General features: G+C 45.4%; 1 protein-coding gene across 3 annotated transcripts in view; it reads left to right on the plus strand.

Moving 5' to 3' along the window:
* The window catches only part of SOBP (sine oculis binding protein homolog), a 114,986-nt gene extending 90,462 nt beyond the window's left edge, over nucleotides 1-24,524 (plus strand). For 2 of the 3 annotated variants that reach the window (XM_086743938.1, XM_086743940.1), the window contains 2 exons: nucleotides 7,975-9,929; nucleotides 24,392-24,524. In XM_086743938.1, coding sequence (XP_086600064.1) covers nucleotides 7,975-9,927 — 1,953 coding nt within the window. In that variant the 3' untranslated portion in view covers nucleotides 9,928-9,929; nucleotides 24,392-24,524. Of the gene's footprint in view, nucleotides 1-5,556; nucleotides 5,629-7,974; nucleotides 9,930-24,391 lie in introns of all 3 variants that reach the window. The other variant, XM_086743937.1, reaches the window with a different exon arrangement.
* Nucleotides 24,525-25,057: the final 533 nt, after the last annotated feature.

The raw sequence follows: 25,057 nt of genomic DNA on the forward strand, positions 1-25,057 counted from the left end.
CTCAGGAGGAAGCCTGAGCAGGTCCAGGGTGGGCATTTCGGAGGAGGATCAGGTAGGGAGATGCAGGGGAGATGCAGGACACCCTCGTGAGCGGCAGTGGCTTATGTGGCTTCTGGTGAGGCTGTGCCCACTCCGTCACTTGACACAGGGTGCTGGGAGCTGAATACCTTTTGTGATAACTCAGTTAGCTGGGAAAAAAAAGTACAACAGCATTAGGATAAGCAAAAAAGACTTTAAATTATGAATTTTAGTTTCACTCTTCTGATCACTGCTAACCTCTCAAAGGAGTTTGTCATTTGCCATTGTCTCTGGATGGAACGTATTCCCTTCCTCTTCCCTGCACATCTGAGCAGAGCACAGCCATGTCCTTCTGCAGATCTCCAACTGCTCACCTTCCCAATTGGCATGGCAGGGTGCCTACCTTGCACTTCTTAATATTCATCCTTTTTCTGAGTCAGGAAACGCTAAAAGGGAACTCCAGTGCCTTGGAACGATCGTTATGTCAAACAAATCACTGCATGTTTGTGTGCTAACAGCTGAGCGGTTCCCCAAGGGCAGCTCCACAATGGGACCCTCAGGAGGTGAGCGAGGCAGAGGGTGAAGAGTTAGTGCAGACCTCCGAGTCGATGTTTGCAGGAGGGATCAGTCTGACCCAGAGCCCTGCTAGGGCCATGGTTTCTCTGTGCTCACAAGCATTGAATACGTTAATACTTGAGGTACAGGCCTTGTCTCAAAGTTTCTCCATTCTTTGTTATGCAGCAGATTGCAGAGATCATAGAATCATAGAATCATGGAATCTTTAAGGTTGGAAAAGACCTCCAAGATCATCAAGTCCAACCATCAACACAGCACCACCATGCCTACTAAACCATGTCCTGAAGTGCCACATCTACACATTCTTTGAACACCTCCAGGGATGGTGACTCCACCACTTCCTTGGGCAGCCTGTTCCAGTGCCACTCTTTCAGTAAAGAAATTTTTCCTAATATCCAGTATAAACAACCTCCCCTGCCACAACTTGAGGCCATTTCCTCTCGTCCTATCGATAGTTACTTGGGAGAAAAGGCCAGCACCTGCCTCCCTACAACCTCCTTTTGGGTAGTTGTAGAGAGCAATGAGGTCTTCCCTCAGCCTTTTCTTCTCCAGACTAAACAACCCCAGTTCCCTCAGCCGCTCCACATAAGACTTGTGCTCCAGACCCTTCACCAGCTTCCTTGCCCTTCTCTGGACGCACTCCAGGAACTCAACATCCTTCTTGTACTGAGGGGCCCAAAACTGCACACAGTATTTGAGATGTGGCTTCACCAGTGCCAAGTACAGGGGGACAGTCACTTCCCTACTCTTGCTGGCCACACTGTTCCTAATACAAGCCAGGACGCTGTTGTCCGCCTTGGCCACCTGGGCACACTGCTGGCTCACGTTCAGCTGGCTAAGATGGGGCCATGTGTGTGATTTTGCACTGCAGGTGGGATTTACAAAGAGATTTGTTTAGAAATTGCCATTACCTTTTAGGTGACCCACTCTGAAGAGGAGCCTTGGTGGTGGATAAATGGAGGAAAGTAGGGAGGGAGCAGGCAGCTACGTTGCCCAACAAACTGGGGGAGCTGGCGAGGACAGCTGAGAGAGGTTTCACACTCTTTTGCCTTTTAAAGATGCTGAGGCACATAGTCCTTCAGGACACACAGATCTGCATTTCTTTCCTTCTGATACATTGAATTTTCCCCTGGTGTCGTGCACAGCCTTGCGCAGGGGCCCGGGTGACAAGGTGCCTTAGTGTTCATGCTGCAGCTGTGGCCGGGTGATCTGCAAAGGGTCAGACTGAGCAGTGTGTAAGAGCACAAGGTGTGACTCATCCGGCTGTTTACTAGAAACCTCCGTACACGTGTTTCAAGCCACTTCATAATTTCTAGATTGCTGCTGCATCCCGTGTTTGGCAGGCTTCAAAAGACACGAGCCCTTGCTGAAAAACACGTGGCTGATGTGTTGGGTTCTTGTTTGGCTGCAGGGCAGGAGTGTGTGCGGGGGGGAAGGGGTTGTCTCCCCTTATGGCTTTTGGGATGGGGTAGGAGCCTGTACCTCCATGCCTTGCACATCCTGGGTGGGTGGCAGGGTTGGAAACTGCAGAGAAGGGCCTGGGACACAGTGTGGGCTAAAAGGATAGGCTGCCAGGGCCAGAATGGGCTCTAAGAAATGTGCACTCGCATCCGTGAAGGCAGAACATATGCCTGAGTGTATATGAAGAGAGCAGCTGGATACCACAGTGGGAAGAGGGAGTAGAAACTACCCAGCAAAGTTGAATACATGGATTTCATGCCCAATGATCTTCAGTCCCATGTTTCAACATCCTTGATAAGATCCTGGCCCTCAGGATGCAATGCAGCCCTCCCTTGTGCAAGGTGACGCGTGACAATGTTCTCCTGAGCAAGGAGAGGAGCTTCGTTAGTCACCCTTTTGTTCTGGAGAAGCTGAAATGGGACTGTCTTTGCCCTAGTCACCCCTTTCTGTCCTCTCGCTGTGCTTTACCAGGGAGCTGATATTACTCCAGAACACTGTGTATAAGGCACAGGCTCTCCTTCATCACAGCAGTGGTATCTGCATGTTAATCGTTCCTGGTTTCTCTCAGGCTGATGTAAATACCTCCGCCAGCAGATTTCAGCAAATGTATTTCTTAATGAAGTAGCGCCTGATACTAGATTGTCATTCAGAGGTTAGTGGTAGACTGCAGTAATGGATGAACTTTGGGCCTGCATTTGACAGCCGTGTAAAGAATTAATTACCCTGTGCCTAAAGCCCAAGCGTGGCCCAAGCGGCCTTTTAAGCGCAGCAGGATGCCTGTGTTGTGTCCACGGGGTAACCTCGTAGCCACGCTTTGGCTGTTTCTATCAAAATAAAGATAACGGATGCCAACAGAAGTGGCTTTTGTCCCCCTCTTTGTGTTGGAGAAAGCCAAGTGTTATGGGATCCCTCAGTCCTGGCTTCCTCGGTGTCCCCGTATCGGGCGTGAGTAGTATTTCTGCTGATGTGGTGTCTTCTGAGTCGTCTCCTGGTGTAGAGTGCTGCGTGTTTCACAGGAAAGCGGATGAATGATATCAAGTCATTGAGCTTATAAGTAGCACACTGGCAGCCCGCCACTAAAATATAAATACATTAAATGTACTGAAGGAAATGTTCATTCTGTTGTTTAGCGTTGGACATGCCCCAGTTAGGTAAATTTAATCTTCTTGAGGGTTGTTGCGTTACAGCTGAATGAGATAGGCAGTTATCTTATTACTGATCTTTCTGTCGTTCAGGGTTTGTGTTCTGGCATTCGCAGTGTGAAGTGTGCCTGCACGAGGGCGGTCCTAGGAGTGTTTTCCAAGGGAGATGAAGGTGCATAGGGGATCTGTTAGCACCTTGCAAGGTCTGACTCTTTATCTTGGAAATGTTCACGTTCCTTGTCAGTCACACTGCTACTGCTCCCACCTCCTTTTAGGTAGAAATGTACAAAATGGTTGCTTCACCTGGGTTTGTTAGGAAATGTCTGAAACTCAGCCTTGCAACGTTTATTTTCTTCCTGTGTATTTCTGCTGCAGTTCCTTCCAAAATCCCCAGCCATGCCTCTGCTCCTGTGGAGGTGAGGGGCAAGGCTCCTGCCAGCTCCAGGGTGAGCAGAAGCGGTCGTTAAGCATCAGACCCAAAGCCGATTGATTGCATTAAAGGAGTCTCTCCATTGTTTTCCACGGGTGCTGGGTCAGGCCCTCCAAACGTGATCCTGCAGCATTAACTCTTGTGACTAATCCCACTGAAACCCAGGGAGCTACTCCTCTGCGTCAGCACGATCAAATCCAATGCACAGCATTAATAAACCCTCTGCAACAGTTTAGCTTTTCTCTTGGTTGTGGGGTGAAGGGAAAGGATGAGGCAGGAGAAGGGAAGCAGAAGGAGTCAATGAACAGAGAGATTTTGAGCTGATTGTGAAGAATGACGATGTTCTGTACGGAATGGAAGTACTTAAAAAAAATAAGACATTGGCTGTGTATTTTACAGATAAGAAAATGTTTTTTTATGGAACAGAAAGATATATATGTTTCACCTATCACATCTGAACTAATCAGTGTAGGCTTTTAGAAGAAGTCTGTAATTACTCTGAGCATGTCATTAGTTAGATGGAAAATGAATGATATTGCTCCATTTTATTACCTCTAGTGATATAGCCATTTGTATCATAAATTCATTGACCTCATCTTAAATGATCAATCCTCTAAGACAGACTTGATTCATTAATTCTTAAGTGACATTTTTTCTCCTCCAGTAATTTCCTCCTCATTGTAGGGACTGGTTTTCTGTCTTTTAGTGTGATATTGTAAGGTATCGTATTACCTGCGTATGATTTGCCCATTTTATTCTTGTATCTTAAATAAGCAGCGTAGACTGGTTGTCTATATAAATAAACAGATAGCTGGGTGAATAGATAGAAAGAAAGAAAGAAAATAATGAAATAGATGGGAATGGTAGATAGGCATTTCTGACTTCGAGATGTTGCATAAAATCAATGAGATAATTGTTAGATATTTGGTCCATCCAGGATGTTTAGAGGCACAGAATCGCTGCCTTTAATTTCTGTGGCTTTAGTTAATTTCATCTAGTGATAAAATATACAGAATCGTCTGTGATCAATATGTGAGTGAGGCAGGCAGACTTCAGCATTTCTTGTACCTCAGTGAATTATTGAAAACAGGAGAAATCAGTAGAGAATTTCTAAGCAGGATTTCTAAATATTTTACTGAGGAAGAGAAAATATTTGTTTAGCTAGGGTGACACAGGAGCCCACTTGAGATAAACAAATCAATACAGCAATAAAACACTAAAGTATTTTTCAACTGACAACTAATAAAAATTAAATTATTAGAAAATATGCCAAAATTATGCCACAAGTTTTTGGGGGGCTGTATTTTTCTTTCAGTCTGTTTAATTAAAGTCACTAAGGAGGCTCTTCCTAGGAAGATAAGGAGGCTGGTTTTATTCTCTGGTGTTTCTCTCAGGTGCTTCTTTGGCAGCAGACTTACAAGCTGGTTTGGTTCCTTTGCCCCGAAGGAAGGGCAAGTCTTTGCTGCACCATCCTAGAACTAAATCAGGGATGCAGCTGCCTCTGGAATACTGCCCCATCCCTTACAGCAGCCGCCTCCAGGACCCTGTCTCTTCCTCGTCTTTCTCCTGCAAGCAGACACTGTTTTGCTGGGTCATCAGCCGGGGTGGGCTTTGTCCTGCCCCAGCCTGCCCTGAGAGACAATTGGGACCTCCTAGTACCTCTCTGTGCAACTCTTGGAGTAGATGTGGAGACCCCCTGCCTCTTTGCACAGCCCCTGGGGCAAGAGCGTACCCTGCAAGCAGCAGGAGCGCGGTGGTTTACGCTCTGATTCCATACATAAAACATAGATAGTGTTTTGTGTCTACAGCAGTGAGCTCTTGATCAAAAATAACTTTAAGGTAAATTCAGCGGCTTTACTGAGTTAAATAGTACCTTATAAACTCGTGGTGTAGACTCACAAATTCCCCTTTTGTCTGTTTGGAAAACAGCGGCAAGCCAGAAAATTTCAGGAGGTCAATTATAAGATGTTTCCATCAGATGATCCTGTGCTGACTTGCCAGGTGGGTGGCAAAACCCATACCCATGCCAAATACCCGGGATGGTTCAGTGCCCACTGCTGCATGTTTGCACTGTTTGCGGTGAGGGATTGCCCAGCTCCGGTGCTGGCTGTGATAGCTGCTGAGCCTTCCTGTGGGGAGCAGAGGGACAGATGATGCCTGGTAAAACCCGGGGGCTCTTGGAAGTGGAGGTGCCCCCACTTTGCCTTGCTCCATGCACTCCTGCTTCCCATCTGCCTTGCACCTTGGGGGGATGCATGTGCCATGGCAGGGGAGGCATTTATCTCGACTCCTCTGTGCTTTTGGTAGACTTTTTGTTCACAGTTTTTAGGGCACTGCATCGTCAGTGTGTGTTCAATGCAGGGCTTGCCCTGTTTGTAACACACCGGGAATCTTCCTTCCTTGGGGCACAGTGCTGGAAATAACACCCGTCCTAATGCCGCACACATCAAACAGCACCAGCACCCCCTCTGCTTTATCTCACGTGGCACTACATCTGTGTGCCCAAGCTAAAAATCCAAACCCTGCATGCCCAGACTTCAGGGGTGATTAAATAGTTGCTGCTTCTCAAGTAATTATTTAGTTTGATTTCAATGTTGGGATAAAAATGTTGTGGTAGAGAAAGGGAACGTGTGTGATATTGTGTGAATGCCGTGGGGAGGCAAGAGAGGGAATCAAATAGCAACCCTACAGAATAACCAAAAAGTTGCAGAGTTAAAATAAACAGGCTAATAGCCATAACGTAGTGTGTGCATGTGTGTGTGTATCTCTCTATATATAAAAGATATATTACTGAACACTCAAAAATGTCACCACTGTTTATATTAAAAGAAAGCTGAGAGTTAAATGAGATGGGTAATCAGATGCCCGACATATGTTGTTTTGAATTGTTTATATGGCCAATAGTTATTAAAATTAATTATCCTTTTAATGCAGTCTTTTCACAATCATAGCATTTTTTTCTTTTCTTGTACAAAAGATACAGTCATTTCAAAACACGCTAATGCGGGCTATTTGGAAAAAGCAGAATGAACAATACCGGGATGTATTCTGACATGGTCATAGGCTCAACATGCTGATAGAAAGCACCAAAAATCTCTGTCAACGGGGTATGTTGAGAACTAATGTAAATGAAAAAAAATGGGTTTTTTTTTTTGTGTGTGTAAAATTCTGTCAAAAAAAGTAAGGCACTGAAAAATCTGACATCTGTTTATCTGTTTATAGCTATGGCAAGATTACTCGTATTAATTCTTGTTTAAAATGCCATATGAAGGAAAGGCATTTGTGCAAACAAGAGTCATATTTGAATTGTAGATCATGTCTTCACCATCTGTGAGAGCTGTTGGTGTTGCAAAATTAATGTGTTAATGAAATCACAATAATTTCTCTGAAGTAATGGATTCTAAAGCCTAGAATGACTATTTTTTGAACTTTTGTGTCTAGTGGTTTACAACTGGGAAAACCTTTCACAGCTTAATTAGTTCTGCAGCCCTACTTTAAAAAAAAATTGGCTATGCCTTCACCACACCAATAGTAACACAGAAAAGGATTAAATGGAAAGCAGAGAAACAAAACAAAAATGAGCCTGCAATGCAAACTTTTTGCTGTAGTATTTGAAAAGTTGCTTGCCAAGAGGTTTTACTCAAAGTGACTCGTACACAAGAGTGAGCAAACAGCTCGAAAAATAATTCCAGCTTGCCGAAACATCAGAAATTGGAACTATTCGAACCTCACACAATTGTCCTGACTTTTTCCAAGTTTCTCCTTGGAATGAAGGGCAAAGGATGAATGATGCTTTTTACTTCATGATGCCATTTTAAAATACCACACCCTTTCCAACTTACAATTTGATACCCTTAACAGAATACTGAATGTTGCAGTGTGCTGCAGTTGAGCAGAAATGGTTTGCATTCATTTCCAGCAACTTTGTGAGTCCTTTTCCAGTTATCAGACTCCTTGTGTAGTATGGTCTCTCAGACGGTACACGTGTGCTTAGATTACCACGGAGAAGTAACCACAGCCATACTCATATGGATTTTGTGTACTTACATATGCATGTTGTAACAGTTTATGCCAGCTGAGGATTCTTCTCTGTGGTATGGGTTTAAGATATATAATGTGCTGTAGGTAGAACTGAGATCATGGGAGCCAGAAAAGGGAGTGGCATTCAATTCACCAATATTTTGGAGGGAAAAAAAAAGTGTAGTTTTCACAAAAGTTAACTATTTTTTTTTCTGCTAGAAAAATAATGTGAGTATTTAGAAAGCAACTGAAAAATGACTTTTAAAATAACACTATGAAGAGAAGATTGCTTTTCTTACCTGATTTGATTTTATTACTGTGTTGTAGGTATGTGACTGGTGTAAGCACATAAGACACACAAAAGAGTATCTGGATTTTGGGGACGGGGAAAGAAGGCTTCAGTTCTGCAGTGCAAAATGTCTCAATCAGTACAAAATGGACATTTTCTACAAAGAGACACAGGCCAATCTTCCAGCTGGACTGTGCAGTACATTACATCCTCCAGTCGAAAATAAAGCAGAAGGCACTGGGGTGCAGCTGCTGACTCCAGATTCTTGGAATATACCGCTAGCAGATGCTCGGAGAAAAGCTCCATCCCCAGCGTCTGCAGCTGGCCAAATTCAAGGTCCTGGACCATCAGCGTCTACCACTGCCTCTCCGTCTGACACTGCCAACTGCTCTGTCACTAAAATCCCCACGCCAGTTCCCAAACCTATTCCCATCAGTGAGAATCCAAATATTCCACCAGTTTCTGTCCAGCCACCTGCTAGCATTGTGCCTCCAATTGGTGTCCCACCTCGCAGTCCTCCCATGGTGATGACAAACCGTGGGCCAGTTCCTCTGCCCATATTCATGGAACAGCAAATTATGCAGCAAATCCGTCCACCGTTTATTCGTGGGCCACCTCACCATGCCTCAAATCCTAACAGCCCTCTGTCAAATCCAATGATTCCTGGAATTGGTCCCCCACCAGGTGGTCCCAGAAATATGGGTCCCGCCTCTAGCCCCATGCACAGGCCGATGCTTTCCCCTCATATCCATCCCCCAACAACACCTACCATGCCTGGAAATCCTCCAGGCTTATTGCCGCCTCCTCCTCCTGGAGCTCCTTTACCCAGTCTTCCCTTTCCCCCTGTCAGCATGATGCCAAATGGTCCTATGCCTATGCCACAGATGATGAACTTTGGATTGCCATCCCTTGCCCCGCTGGTGCCACCCCCGACTCTACTAGTGCCATATCCTGTCATTGTCCCTTTGCCCGTTCCCATCCCCATTCCCATCCCCATTCCTCACATCAACGACTCCAAACCCCCCAATGGCTTCTCCAGCAACGGTGAAAGCTTCATTCCAAGTACCTCCAGTGAGACGCCTGGGGCAAAGCCAACCAATAGCTCTTCATCCCCTCGAGAGTCAAAGCAAGGATCATCTAAATCCTCTGACTCGTCACCAAGCTGCTCAGGCCAGTCCCTAAATCAAGCTCAAGTGCTTCAGGAGCACAGTAAAAATGAAGTTGTTGACTTGACTGTCAGACCTAGTAGTCCAGTGAACAGTAAATTTGGTTTCTCCAGTGTGCTACAGGGTCCACAGGACGGTGTGATAGACCTAACAGTAGGCCACCGGTCTAGGCTGCACAATGTTATCCACAGGGCTTTACACGCCCAAGTGAAAGTTGAACGTGAACCTAACAGTGTTGTAAATTTGGCTTTTGGTAGCTCAGACAAAAGGAACTGCAGTGACTGCAGGGACAACTGCAGCCCAGTTGACTCAAAAACATTACCGTGCAGTGACGGAGCTCACTGCTGTCCCGTCTCCTTGGCCTCCGGCACGCCGGGACTGGAAGCTGGTGCAGCAGTGTGCAATGTCATTGTGAATGGCACAAAGAGCACAGAGGGTTCCAAGAACCCAGAGCCGCTCCAGGAGCCAAAAAAGCCCCAACCCCCAGAGGAGCTGGCGGTGAGCGAGCTGGAGTCCGTTAAGGAGAACAACTGCGCATCGAACTGCCACCTCGAGGGAGATGCTGGCAAGAAGACCGGGGAAGAGCCCCTTGCGGGGGGAGACAAGCAGGACCCGAACCTTAACAACCCAGCAGACGAGGACCATGCATATGCTTTGCGGATGCTGCCCAAGACAGGTTGCGTGATCCAGCCTGTGCCAAAACCAGCAGAAAAGACTGCTATCGCGCCGTGCATTATGTCAACGCCAATACTCAGCACAGGGCCAGAGGATCTGGAGCCACCATTGAAAAGGAGGTGTCTCCGAATTCGAAATCAGAATAAGTAAAGGTTTGTGTAATCACTACTGCCTTCTGTGTGAGTAGAATGAGTATTTTCAGGTATGAGGTCAAACTAGTGTGGATGTGGCCTTTGTGAAACAAAAAGATAGAGATATTAATCAGCACTTTCAGAAAACTATTGGTATTTATGTTTTAATATTGTTCTTTTTGTTGTATTGCATCTGTACTTGTCAGTACTCCATCCATCAGCAGCCTCATTACATTTTTGCTCACAGAACATTTCGTGATGGTGCTGGCTCTGAAGTTATTGTGCTGTGTATGTCAAAGTCAGTGGTTTTCTGCCTAGGATTTGGTTTAGGTCTGGGCCATTAATCTGCTTACTTATTCCAGCTGAGTTACACAGCAACTCAAGCCTTCATGATGATGACTGAATTTGCCCTACAGCATAGCACAGAGCAGGACGACCCAGCTGCTTCCCGCTAGCTCAGATCCAGTTGGCTTACCAAGTGGTCATCACCAACCACCTTACTTTGGTCTGACTCCAGACTGCACCCTGGCTTTCATCTGGGCTGTTCTCTGCAGAGGGAACCTGCTCTTCCTGAGCTTTCCTTCCGTGGGTATCGGTGCTTAGGGACTGCCTGCTGTTTGGGACCTGCCCGCTGTAGCTTATCTCAGCAAGACCTGTGCCATGGGACTTTGCTCTCTTATTTGAGTTACATGCCTTTGGTACAAGTCTCCCACCTTAGAAAAGCAGCTGAGGTTTCCCCTAGCCCTGCTGTCGTTATATGTGTGTGTTTCCTGGTGGGGCTGCAAAGCCAGGTAGAGATGTGGGTAAGTCCACCAACAACCGAAGCTTGTCCAAAGATAGTACTCCAAAGGCAGAAAGCCTCCAGCCTTCATTCCCTATTCCCAGCCTGCTGAATCTCTCTGATAAAACAGCACCTTGATAAAACTATTAATTTAATGTATGTCTGTTGCTTCAAACCTGTGAGCAAGAAACAAATGTAATTGCATTTGTTTAGATTCGCAAGCGAGGAGAGCTTCTTTCAGGAAAAGGGAAAATGGTGGGTGTTGCAAGAAATCTGTTCAGCAGTAAAATACTGACGGTTTGCCGGATGTGGCTTGGTGACATGCCAGATTTCATTACAATCAGTGGAATATTCTGTAGCCTCCAGCAAATCCCTGTCCCTGGTAGCACAAATAGTGACTGCAGCGGTGCAATACGAATTTTGCCTTGAAGGGCTTGGCACCTACAACCATAGATAGCAGCGCACGCTGTGGGATCTAGGCCATTGCAATATCTCCCTGCTCCATCAGTGCAGGCTAATGGCACCATCAAATATACAGCAGTATAATCAAGACTCCCTTTTTATTTGTTAACGCCACGTTCCCAATTCTGGCTGCAGTGCCAGAAAAGTTACTTCCCTTGATCACAAACAGTATTTATTTACTTTCTTTAGTGGAACAGAACCGTTATTCTTTGCTCTCGGCATGTGCTGACACATTTAAAAGATACATTTGTAAGAGCAGAGGACAACTAACTTTCTTGGACTAATAACCACCATATGCAATGACTCAGAAGTCAAATGAATATTTAAAATCTTTACACACTCCTAGGTCCTGCTAGTGGGGATCCCTGTACCCACGCCTGAGGTATGGATGGACTGTGTGTCCCTCTCAGCAGCAAGACTTTTATTGCAAACCCCAGAGTGCCACCCTTGGAGCTTGAAAGATTGTCTCTTCATAAATGTATGCATGCTTTTACTTAGGGGTAGTGATCTGATCTAGTGAGAAGGCCACTATTTGACTGTATCCCTTTTATTTAATTTTGGGAGAGCCATGGTTAACTCTTCCTTTCCCAGTTTGCTCAAGCTTCCTCTGGCTGGGGTTTATTTCAAGCCAGTGCTAGAAGACTTGCACATTTGTGTGCTGACACTGTAGTCAAAGACAAGCTGGTTCTTCCTGTCTATTTGTGCTTGCCCAAACCATCCAGGCTGCAGTAACACCACCTTTCCAAGGTCCCAATCCCAAGAAGGATTTAGCATCATCCAGAGCCAAAGCCTTAATACTCAGAGAGAGATTTGGCTTCACTGAGTTGGATATTTTTGCCTGTTGACACGATTATACGTGACATCACTTCACAGATTGTATTTGAGAGAGAAAGTGGGCAAACTGAACAAGCTGCATTGAAAAGATGCTTTATCACTCAGTTATTGTCCGCAACTCTTTGTATTCTCTAAGTGTCAGTTACTGCCACTGTGGTTATCCTTAGGAATAACCATTTTCCCATTCAACAAGAGTTTTATATATTCCTTTGTCTCAACGTAAGGGTTGTCTTCCAGGAGAGTTTTCAGGTTGCCACGTGAGATTAATCTGACCCAATATAGACATCTGGAACGAAGACATAGCTGAGCTAATTGTCTAAAGTCTCTTTAAAATCAACCTAGAGAAGCAGGCATTTCAAAGAGACAGCTGAGCTCATCCTGAAGCTGACAACTAAGACAGCTCAGATGAATTGTGCCCTAGGAGTGCCTATTTCTCCCTGCTGTGACGGAAACTTAGGGTGAATGGCACAGACGTAGGTGTCCCTGTAGACACTGAAAGTTAAAAAGCCCAGCCTAGGTGTCTGCTGTGCCTCTGGGGTTTGTGCAATAGCAGCGTGGCACGGTGATGGTTATTAGTCAGTCTGTGTTCATCCCCTCCTTCCTTTCTCCACAAAAAAAAAGAAAAGAAGTACCCTCTATGCAGAAGAGATATGCGATGAGGATTTGTGTGTGCTTCAAGGGAAAGAGGATACCCAGAATACTCTGCAGAAATAAACAGCGTGATAACCATCTCATTCCAGTGGGTACCTCAGCGAAATGCGGGTGGGTTTTGAGCCTCTCAAGGCACGCACAAGTGTTTTGTGCAACTCTGTTGATTGATTTGAGGACTGTTGGGTTTCATGCATAGGCCTCCTTTCACAGCCAGTCCAGGGGAGCAGGGGGGCTGCTTAGATTTCTGGTCTCCCAGCAGTCTGTCTGCGAAGGCTGCGCAGGGCTCAGAGTCTGCCCATGTCTGAACAGAGAGGATGGGCAGGGGGAGCGGACCATCGGTTGCAGCCCCTTACGCCGCAGCCCTGACCTCTGCCGTTCCCATGAGTTCCTCCTGACCCGGCCTGGAGAAGGGCGGAGGTAAAACCCTGCTCCTTCGGCAGCCTGGTTTTGGGGAGGATCCCTCATGAGAGACTCCCAACCTCATAGAAACTCTACTAAAATACAAAGAGAGTAGGAGGTGCGCTAATAATTGTGTTGACTTGCGCCCTTGGAGGTCTGTATTGATTGCACTGGCCACACTAACTCAGGAGAAGAAAAAGTTCAGAGAATTGTCTTTTTATCTCTTGCTCTCCACCTACCCTAATTGGAAAATCTGAACATATTGCCCTAATGTGCGACTTTTCCTGAGTTTTATTTTGCATCAAATTGTATGAAAAGAAGGAAATTAGCCAAATATTTTTATGCTAGAGTTCTGGACAGACAGATTAAATTTGTGTAATAGCAACATGGACTCTCTAAAAAGGAATCAATGCAAGCGTGACCTTTTCAGGCAAGTCTCCAAACTCTGGACTATTTAATGTACCAGTTACTTGATTATTGAAAGTGCTAATCAGCAACATAATCCTTGATGTTAAAGTTTAGTCTCTCCATCAAGATGTGGACTGGCAAGCTGTTCTAGCCTGATGCATTTTGAAGAACCAGCAAAACGTATCTTGGTGCCAAAGTCCTACTATGATAAAGGAATGAAGCTAGGAAGAATATTCTGTTGAGTGTTATTTTTTTTTCAAGTTTGAGCAGCATGAGCTTCTAAAATTAGCAGTGTTAGTGTTGCTTGCCTACATGCTTTACATCCAGGCGGGATCAGTTTTAGCCCTCCAGTTTTGGTGTCAAGGCTTCCTACAGCAAATAAAGGGAAACACTAAGATCTACTTGGATTTAACATGGTAGTTATAATAAACTAAATTAGAAGATTAAGTGGCACACGCTAAACTCAAAACTAGCTTCTCTGTGTGTGTGTATGTATGTTGACTAATCCTGTGTTGGGAGCAGAAGGGAGATTTTTGCTTGTGTCAGCAGAATTTATCCCAGAAGTGATGGAAATGGTAGGAGTATGGCCAGCTACAGAGCCAACCCGTATGTCCTGAGGTCAGCATCTCCTGAGTTATAGACCCAAACCTCCAGCTGTCCAGTCCATACACTGTAGTCATAAAAATACACAACATGCAGAATGCTCCTGTTCAGAGCAGAAGTAATGTATATCCCACTGTGAGCTCCCCTGCCCACAATGGTCCAGCACAAGATTTCCTGCTCTGGTCAGGATTTCTGAGGCAAAGGGCATAGCTATTAACCTCCCTTTCTGCCTTAAGAGTTTTTATCACTCCGCTGTCACTGTAGCATTTATCTGCCAGCATCTTACCATGCCCTCCTCTCTTTGATCAGGACAGAATTTGACCTTAAAGGTATACTTGAAAACAAATGTTATATATTTTTTTGCTAATTTTTATGCTAATCATCTTCAGTGACATAGTACTATGGGCCAGAGCCTTAGCTAATTTTAACCGGATATAGTTCCAGTTAGTGCTAAACTAATTTAAATCAGCAGAGTAATTGGACACATACACTTAGCACCTACTCTTCTGGTTCATAAGTTTTCCTTCACCTGGCTTCTTACGATCCTGCTGAAATTTTCCATTTATCCAAAGCAGGAGAGGAGAGACTGTTAACACCACAAACTCTTAAACACATTTGCTTGGAACTGAAGCTTTGCCCTTGAGAGCTGCCTGGCTCTAGCAGTGTGATCTTACATTTCAAAATTGCCTGTGTAGCTTCTCAGATATGTAAAATCAGAAAAAGGATTTCCCATTAAAAAAAAAAAAAAAGAAAGAAAGAAAAAAAAGGGTTCTCAAAATGGTGAAGTATAAAATGACATACTTCCAGGGTAGCTTTCAGCTCCCACATCTTGCTGCCGGGGTGTGGGAGCGCTAACTTCCGTCTCAGTGGCAGTAAATAGCAGGCTCGTGGTATGCTGCCGTAGATCACTGCACACTCTTTGAATCAAAGGAACAAGTGCTGATTTCTGATGAGTTCCTCCTGCATTTCCGTAAAACCTCCTAGGTCATATGTTTCAAGTATGAAATCTGATTCTTGAACCCAATTTAGAAAATAACTACACCTGGTCTGATTTGCAAAGATAGCGAGCATCTAGGGCTGCTGGCAAACAAAACATGGGGCCAGAACTTCAGCAAGCAAAAAAATGCCATTGCTCCATCGGCAAACCCACAGAAATTTGCAGAGCCTGCGGCTTCTGGAGACTGTAGCTTACCTGACAGCTCCCAAGCCCACTGAGTTTGGAGATCACTCCGGTGCTTATTTGTCCTTATTAGTTTTAATTGTCTTATGAAATGAAAATTATTTGAACTGAAATAAGCACCTTATCCATGCCATTCCTTAAGCTGGTACAAGCCACATTCATATTGAAACAACAAGTTACTCATAATTCTTTGACAGGCTTTAAAGCCTGACCAGGCACTTTCAGACATATAAGGCCTAATGCTCCTCTTACTGAAGTTGGTTCAAAGCAGATTTGGCTGCATTCAAAAGTGTTAAGTGTATAACAGGCATAGAGGGAGACTCTATCTCTCCATCAGTCTGTTCTCATGCTGTCAACCTACCGAAGTCAGTGGAACAGGGAGAGTTTATGGGGAAAAAAGAAGCACAACTCATGATTAAATGCAGAGTCCTTTACAACAAAGACCTTAGTAAAACAGACAGGCACTCTTGTAAAAGCATCATGTGAGACAACGGTTGCCTTTACATTCAGGGGCTGAGATCTTGGACAGTATGTGTGTTGCGGTTTAGCCCTAGTCATCACACAGCTTCTTGCTCCGGTGGGACGGTGGAGAGAATAGTGAAGAAAGGAAAACTCGTGGGTTGAGATGAAGACAGTTTACTAGAATAGCAAAGGAAAATTACAATAATAACAAAATTTAAGGATACTAAAATGCACAAAATCAACAATGCATGATTTCTCACCACCCGATATCCCAATGACCAATACAGCCCATCCCAAGCAGCAACCATGGGAACGAAACTGAGCAGCAAGCAAAGGAGCGAGAGGGAGGGAGAGAGAGATCTAGAGATTACACCCACCCTGGCCCTGGCCAACGCCCACGTATATACTGAGCTTGGCATTTATGGCACGGAATATTCTCTTTGGCCAGTTTGGGTCAACTGTTCTGGCTCTGTCCCTCCCAGCTTCCCACACCTGCACATTAGCGAGACCTGGAAAGCCAGACAGTGTCCTTGGTTTCATTTGCAACAACTCATATAGTTAGTGTGTTTATCAGCATTCTTCACATTCAAAATCCAAAACACACTGGCTACTGAGAGGAAAATTAACTCCATCCCTGCTGAAACCAGGGTAATGTCTGATTGCCACTGAAATCTGATAAGGAGCTAAGCGCCTAATAGCCTTTGTGAAGCTTGACCCTGAAACAACCATGGCCAACCTCAGTGCAGAGCAGGGAGCTCTGAACAATTGTGAGGAGCTTATAAACTGTTTCTCAGTGTTATGAGCATACCTGAAAATGGGTCAGAAAGGAGCAAAGCACTTTTGAGGACTGTGGTTGCAAAAAAGTTGGACATAATCAAGCAGTGAGCAATAGATTTTAAGATAAAATTAAATTCTTGTTAAAAAAGCAGTGGGAGATTCCAGCAAAGCAGAAGCAAAGCAGTTTGAGCAAGAAATCAGGAGGGAATCAGACTGTGACAAGCAAGCTTTCCTGAAGAACTTTTTATTTCCAGATTACCTGCCGAGTCTCTCACTGTCTGTTTTTCGGTCCCACAGAGCAGAACAAGCAAGTCAAGCACATTCCTGGGTGCCTCTGTCAGTCAAGGCCTCACGGCTGAGGCCTACTAATCATTGCCTTATTTACACTGTTTTGGTACTGAGCTGCATTTCGTTCTGGGGACCAGAAGTTGTGTTTGGAAGCGTGTGTGATCATCTCGTGAGAGCAATGAGTTGAAGTAACCTCTGACATTTTGCAGAACCCTCAACTATTCAACGTTTGCTTTTAGCGTGAAAATTACAGCTAATTAAATATCTGGGTTTGATCCTGTGCAGTACTGTGCGCACTCAGCACTCGGTGCCGCTAATGCAAGTTGAAGGCTCTCGGCACGTTACCGACCGAGGTCCTGCCTCTGACTCATTTTGCATGGCTTTACTTCCCCAGACACGATTTTGGTATTTGAAAAGAATGATATTCCTGTGCAACATGTGTCTCAATTTGTAACAATATCCTCCCTGCAGCTGGCTTGCTTTTCCGAATGTTTTTGAAACATTGCTGTCTTAAATTCGAGCCAATCTACAATAACAAATTATCTGGAGGCAAAGAGGCTGAACTGCGTTTGTCGAGAGGATGCCCCCACTCTCTCCTGCACTCCATCTTCCAGTCCCAGTTTCAGACTTTCAGGCTGTGTAATGTAATCATATGGAAGCACACATTTAAAAAAAAAAAACAAAAAAAAAAAAAACCAGAAACCAGTTTTTAGAGGTTGGATAGTGCAGAGTGAAATAACTATTGAGTTCCGACCTCTCTGGAAAGATCTGCATCCCATCATCGTCTGATTGATATTGAAACCTATGGTTAGAGCAATTTTCAGCTATTTATTTGGAGCCCACGTGGTTAAATATAAAACTTCGTGTTGCCTACTTATGCTCCAGATATTTATAAGCTTTCATGAACCACTTGTGCTGCCACTTCTAAGTTGCTTATCCAAAAGGAGAGGAAAAAAAACCCTGTCCCACAGGAATTCTCGAATTGAGAGATGCTTGAACACTAGTGTAAAAGAAAAGATACATGATGAAGTCACTGAAAATTTGAATTCTGACCCTAGATTTCAAAGTACAACTAAAATGCCACTCTTGTTTTATTTGAAGCAGTTTACCAATTATTGCTGAACTGGTTATCTTGGTGGTAAAAATATTATTCCTGTTTTCTTGGAGTGGGAGGGGAGGTGGGAAATAGAGAAAATCTAAACCAACGGTTGGGTCCGACGCAGGTCACTCAGTGGCCAGCGGTGCTGGGGATAAGGGAGGTGCCCTAAGGTGCCTGGCACTGCACCAATGTCTATGCCAGGTCTCACCTGCTTGTTCCTTGTGTGTTCTGGGTGGGTTTTTCCTGTTCCTTCCCCCTACAGTATAATCTACCTGACATTTTGGCCACCTGAGCATGCCCCCTTCGCTTTGGATGAGTCTGGATCTGCTCTTGCTTAGGCTGAAATAAATGAACCAAGATAGGGGCTGCAAAAACCAGGGAGAAACCTCATGAGGATGGTGGCAGGCATGCAGCCCTGGATGGTTACGGACAGAAGGGTTCCATTCATGAGAAAATGTTGATGGCTTCCTCACACAGGATGCTAAAACTTTTAACTAAAAAGATTCAATGCTGCTTCTGTAACAAATTTTTGTTATTGTTATTATTGTTGGTTTTGTTGTTGTTATTAATTTGTGGCCTACAATAGCGTCTAAGATTAAAAAGCCAGGCCCAGGCCTAACCCAGGTGAGGAGGAGGACTCTCACAGGGAGGTACGGGCTGTTGCTTAGCAAGACCCCCATCCTCACCGTTCGTCCTCCTCCACACCGCTACCCACAGTTAATCTGCCTTTTTCTGGCTGTTCATCTGGTTTTACTGGAGAGATCAGCTTGGATAGGAAAATTGAGAAGCACCTCACAATAGCCAAAAGCCTCGTGGTTTGGGCCCACAGGAGGCTGCTGAAATTCAAGTTGAAGTTTCTGTTCTAATTGAGACAAAATCAGAGGCTTAAAGAAGGGTTATCACATCACAGTGGTTGCCTGTTTTCAGGAAAGGATAGTAGAAACTCTCTGGATTTGGTTTTCCTTCTGTTTTAGTTTTTATGTTTTGGTTTTTGTTTGTTATTTTTTTACAAAAAGATCCCTGCAAATTTTCAGCTTTATCACAGTGCAGAGTGGGAGTAATAGTTGAAATTTTGACTGTCTTTTTTAAAAAGGGAAATCATGTCTTCTGACACATCTGTGCATGAAGCATCAGTGGGGCAAAGCAAACTATTTTCAGGCCTGCCAAATACTTTGGTGCTGCACTAACTGGAGGGCAATGGGCTGCCTTGGTGTGGAGATATACCTGGTTACTCCAGGGCAAAGCAGGATCTGGCACAGGCAAGCTCTGTGGTCTGCCACAGGGGACACAGCCAGGAGCGGTGGGTGCTACAGCTGAGATTAGAAGCCCAGAACTGTGATGGCATTTCTCCTCTGCATGATTTGTGGACATACCTCGAAATGCCACAAAATGTAAACCAGAGACCCCCCTGTCAGTGAAAGCCTGGAGAAGGATGGTGCCATGGAGCTGGGCAGGAGGGCTTGGTTGACATTTCTTTTGTCTTTAGTTCAGATTGAAAGTGAAGGGGAGTTCCATGAACTCGCTGAGCAATTGTTCTATAAAAGGTTAAACAATGAGAAAGTTCTTTGAAAAGGTAAAAAATTGTATTAAGATAATATTTAGAGAAGTTCTGGGGAGATTGCTACTTTGAAAAGTAGAAAATGGTATAGGTGAGGAAGGATGACAGCAGCAGAGAAACCTGACAGCAGCACTGGTGCTGAAATCTGGGGAGCTAAGCCCAAATGCTCATCTTAGCCTACCAAGACTGGTTTCCGCTGCCTCTCTCCACATCTCTCCTGGAACTGTATTTCCTCCATTTCCTTGCTACATAACAAGGGAATGGTGACATACATCCCTCTTCCTAACTTCACTAGCTAGTTTCAGGGTTCAATTTAACATATATTGAATGAGTTTAGTGAGAGACAGTACTACATGTACCAGCAAGGGGCTGAACGTAGGTGTAAACTGGTGAAATTTCCCCAAAGGCTTTTCTAGGAATAGATGCAGGGAAGCAGGAGTCAGCACACAACAGACCTTCTGCTTTCCACTTCGTGTTCCTCCCTCAAGGTCCTTCCCTGACTACAAAGCAACTGGATACAATTGCAAGCACAGCCTCTGGTGCATCCCTGCAACAATTTATTGACAGAGTTGGGGGTGACTAAGCTGTCTGTACCACTTCTTCTGCCTGGGCATAAAAGGAGGGCAAATCCCAAGCCTCTTCCCCAGTGTATTCCTTAGGGTCTCAATGTCCGCTCCAATTACAGTTCGCGTTTCAGTAGGCAGGAGAGCCTGAGTTGGGTATCTGACCCAAAGTTCAGAAGGATCCGTAGCTTAGAGGACCAAAGCAGAAGGAAAACACCGCCTTGGAAATCAAGAGTGGGCACTTAAGGACCCTGCTTGTTATGGCATTTGTACTAAAGGCCTCCCCTGACTCTTGCAATGTGGCGTCCCTTCAGTTAGCTCATGGAAAGATAAATCATCAAGTATTCAAAGGGGAAGGTTTTAATGAAGAAGCTTGAACTGCTTTAAGAATTGCTAAAAAATAAATAAAATAAATTACAGAACTATTACAAGTAACAGATGATTCCAGAGCGTCTCCAGGGCTGAGCTTGCTCCCATGCTGACTTTAGCTGCACTCTTGTGGTTTATCTTCAGAGCAGTTTCCCTGAGAAAATAATTGCAGTGCCTTTACTCTAGGGCCATGCATGTCCCAGATGAACTAGGCCTCTTTTAGCACATCAGCGTTCATTGTCCGGGTGAATTAAGTGCTGTGCTAAATGATGGAAACTCTGCCATGCCAGCCCACATCAATGGCTGCCTCAGCCTTCCCCACCCAGTCTCTGATTTTTTTGCTGAACAATAAGATACGAATCTGGAGACAGAAACGTTCAATGGAGCCCAGATTGAGGGGGAAACAACCATGGAAAAAAACGTGTGTCTCCATGCACGCATGTGTCCAAAACCATGTCAATGACATGGCTCCTCTGAGGAGCTAGGACATGGCCGGGGAGGGCACTGGGTGGAAGCAGGTATTTCTGGTGGCTCTCACTGCCAGCAGGAACCTGCTGCCAACCTGGCAACATTCGGCTCACGGGGCAGTGCTGGGACCAGGCACACAGGGATCAGTGCTTGGGTATGGGGGAGCTGGAGAAAGAAATGCCCCCACATCTGAGCTACCCATCTTCTCGGCATGGAGGGGGAGTGCAGCCAGGAGCACTTCTAGCAACTGGGTCTACCAAGCCAGGCCAAGCTTCCCACTGCACCAGTCCCAGGGGCTGCGCAGGACAAAGGGCTGCAGGTCTGCGGCAGCACCTGGAAAGAGGTGGCTAGCTGCAGAAAGGGAGGAGGGCAGCTTGCTGGGGAGGCTTTGCCCTAGCTGGCAAAGTGTCCTGCCAAGCTCTGCCTCTGCGTTGTTCTAAGCAAGGATTTAAATCCTCACGTGTCAGCACATAAACCAAAGAAGCAGCTCTGTGTTGGTGCAACCTGTTTCTTAGCTGTCCATTGCTCAGGTTATGACTAACAGCCACAGAGGGCATCAGCGCCACTCTCACCCACTCTTCAGAGGAGCACTGCCTTGCCATCTGAGCCTGCATAGGTGAGCCTCCAAGTTACCTGCTTGAGCTGGGTCATCATCCAGTTGAGTTATTCTCCTTTCCCCCCAACCCTGCATTGACAGTAGGCCAGAAATGAGCCTTCCTACCCATTCTCTTTCTATCGTCTTTTCCATGCTGCCTCCTGAGGTTGGAACTAGAGCCCACTTCTGACTCCTAGGTGGTCTTCCAATCCAAGATCAGCCCAGCCCTGCTTAGCTTTGGAAGGCAGGCAAAACCCAATGTGCTCACCTCAGTGCCACTCACATAAGCTCAACTCCATGGCTTTATGCTTACGAAAATTCTTCTTTTGTAGCTGATGCAATTTTTCTATCTGATCAGCAATATCTGATGTGTATTGAGGGCAGGTTCAGCTGGGGTGAAAAGCATATGTCGCTCTCCTAAAAAGTAATTTGTTTTTTGGGGGGAGATATAAATAGCTGACTTTATTGTGCTGGTCATGCACGCTAGTGTTGGCACAAGGTGCCAACTGTAAAAAAGTCTAACTGTGAAATGGTGATGACTAGTGTGTTCTCATTTCTTTATAAAACTTTGCATGCTGTGCCTGATACGGATTTTTATTCTGTCACTTGATCACTACAGGGATGCATTCATCAAACGCAATTACTGCTATATGAGCCAATCAACAGGGAAAGTCCTTCTCTCCAATCTGCACACTGTTACACTGAGTCTCTCTGCAGCAGGGGAAAATAAGACAGGACTCACAAAGCTAGCTGACTCCTCCAGACAGAAAGCATCGACAGCCAGTGAACTTCTTTATGGCCTCCCTCCCAAATCACTTATCAGTCTTTGCTATGCCATGCCATTTGAGACTGATTAGTGAGGGATGGAAATTCATTTCCGTTGATGTATGGAAAGAGAGGAGCAGGCAAAATACCTGAAGTCCAGAATGAGGTTTCATGTAGACATTACAGGTTTTATTTCTCTGCTTCCCTTTTTAGTTACTCTCAGAGCAAGATTTCAAGCCAAAAAGTGACAGAAAACAGTTGTGTACTTTATGGGGAGTACTTAGTAGGTGGATACGTCCCAGTTCTCGGTCTAGTTCTTGTCCACAGCTCTCTGTACACACAAAGCTGCTCATCCTGCTGGGCACGTTGCCTGAACACCCAAATGTTACTCCTTAACCTATAGTGGTCTCCATGCTCTGGGAGTTTATGCTGGTTAACATCTTCAGTGTGCCTTCCAGTCTCTGCTTTGAGAAGGGTGGAGGTTTGGGAAGGGGATGCCAGCACAGTGACGAGGGATTGCAGAGGAGCCAGTGTGAAGGGGAGATCGTGGAGCAGACTGAGAAGGAAAATGTAACCCAGCACCAAAGTTAAGCACTTCAGAGTTTCAGTCCAAATCTTTAGGGGACAGCAGATCCCATCCAAGAAGACAAAGTCCAAAGCATGCTGTGTAGAGAGAAAGGACAAGCCTCTGCTAGGCAGTCTACACAGTCAACTGACAAGGGAAGCAGAAGCACATGAAGCCATGGTGTATCACCCAGTAGCCCCTAGAAAAACCAAGGCATCAGGAGCTTATAACCACTGGGGTGTTGTTAGCTGCATTAGATTGATAAGAAGGTGATTTGGGTTATCAGAAGTGTGATTCCAAAGATTTTCATGGCCTTAGCCTTCATCACTGGCAAAGCTCACATTATTTTGGGGGAGCTATCATGCAGCTTTCTGAAGGCCTCAAATCAATAAAGCTGTGTTTGCTCCAGTATTGTTCACCCAGTCAAAGCACTGGTGGGCTTCAGAAGGGAGTTGTCTGAATAAGTCCTGTGGGATGCATCCCTTTTGTGTGCTAAAAAATGAGAAAAGAAAGAAAACAAAACCAATCAGAACATCTTGTCAGGTAACAGGAGAAAAATGAACCTGGAAATGAGGACCAGGATAGAAGAAAGGAACAACTGGAAAGTTAAATTCTTTGCCTAATTCTGTGATCTGCTCTAGCAGGATCTAGAGGGTTTTGTTCTCATCTCACATATGGTCTATGGAAATGTATGTGTTCAACACTGAAAATACTAGATCTTCTAGCAGTTTACCTCAGTGAAAGTAATGCCTAGTTCTGCTTTGGGTCCTAAAATGCCTTTATTTGAATTCTGTTTGTCATGCTAGGCAGTGTCAGGCACCACAGTCTGCTGGTTGTGACCCCTGGTGCTGTAGCTGCGATGGTGGTGGTACAAGACCATCCCAAGAGAGGACGGAGGAGATTGTGCAGGACATTGCAGCTTGGTTTTGCTGTGTTGAGCATACATCTGTCCTTTGTATGACTGCAGATTTGGGGAAAGGCCAAGAGAGGCATCTTCAGTTTGCACACATTGCACAGATAGTGCCTACAACGTTAGTTCTGTTAGAGGGAGATGTGTATTTACAGGAGAGTGGAGCTGCCTCCAGGTACCATCCCAGTTTGTGACACCAGTCAGCCCTATGGAGCCACTTACCAGTCCATGCAGTGAGGTGTCTGTGGGGAGCCCTGGCACATGCAGTATTCCCTGTCCTGCCCTCATCTCAGGTACTGGGGGATCCTGGCTCAAATGCTTCTCCTTCTGTGACCCAACTTTCCCGGCTATGCCCTGCAGAGAGCAGTACATCCCAGCCCTGTAAAGCACACTGAGCTCAAGGGCTGAAGGGTACTGTGTAATTGCAAAGTATCATTATCCACCCATGCTCTTGTAGGATGAAAGGTGCTCTATGAAACCCAGAGAATGAACTATTATTATATCGGTTTCCAGCTTTTTATCGCAGGAATTCCTCCATCTTCCTCTCCAGCAACCTTGGAGGCTGCATGTACTGATGGCCCTTGTGGCATGAGGGGCAGCCGAGGCTGAAGCAGTGGGCTTGCATCTCTGCCCGCCCACCCGGCCAGCGTGAGGCTGTGTGCGATGTGAGCTCAGGCGGTACCCAGCCCACCTGAGATGAGTCTCCCACTTCTCACCCTGACCACCTCTCCTTTTCTGCTTTGCAGGAACACTTGCCGACAGGGTACCTTGCATGGAGAAAGGGAGCAGAGCAAACCACGTCACTCCACCGAATGACACCAGCTGGTCCGCTCACCACCCCCTCTGGCTAAAAGTCCAGCAAAGAAAGCAGCTTCCTGTCACGAAGCCCCTCCAAGGAAGCCTCAGTCCCACGGGTGCCTTTGACCCAGAAGACAGCACATCATGGACCCACACAGTGTGCTCAGCATTCCTGCAACCACCCCTCTTTTCCTCCAAGGAACGCTTTTTCCTCTTGGTTTCTTGCTGGGTGGGGGATTTTTCACCCTGGTTTCAAAAACCATATGGACCAACATAGGTACTTTCCCTCTCTGACTTCAAAGTTCAGATATTTGAGACTGGACAATGATATGGATTTTTTTTTATTATTATTTTTTTTCCTTCGAAAAACTGCTGTGGTTTTGCTGCTACACTAAGAATCGTGATTTGCATTGTATGGTTTTGGACCTATTCAATTTTTGATGGGGGAAAGGGGTAATACTGGAGTAGCAACGCTTCAGAGTCATCTCTGTCCTACCCATGATGCACTTTTAAATGAAGAGTTAGAATATTTTATTGGCTAATATACTTTCCTTGTTATTTTTACAAAGGCCACCTTTATCCTTTCGAATGCCATATTTTCAGTGTTACACTTT

The sequence above is a fragment of the Chlamydotis macqueenii genome, chromosome 3 (assembly GCF_036417535.1).
Source record: "Chlamydotis macqueenii isolate bChlMac1 chromosome 3, bChlMac1.mat, whole genome shotgun sequence".
NCBI lineage: Eukaryota > Metazoa > Chordata > Aves > Otidiformes > Otididae > Chlamydotis > Chlamydotis macqueenii.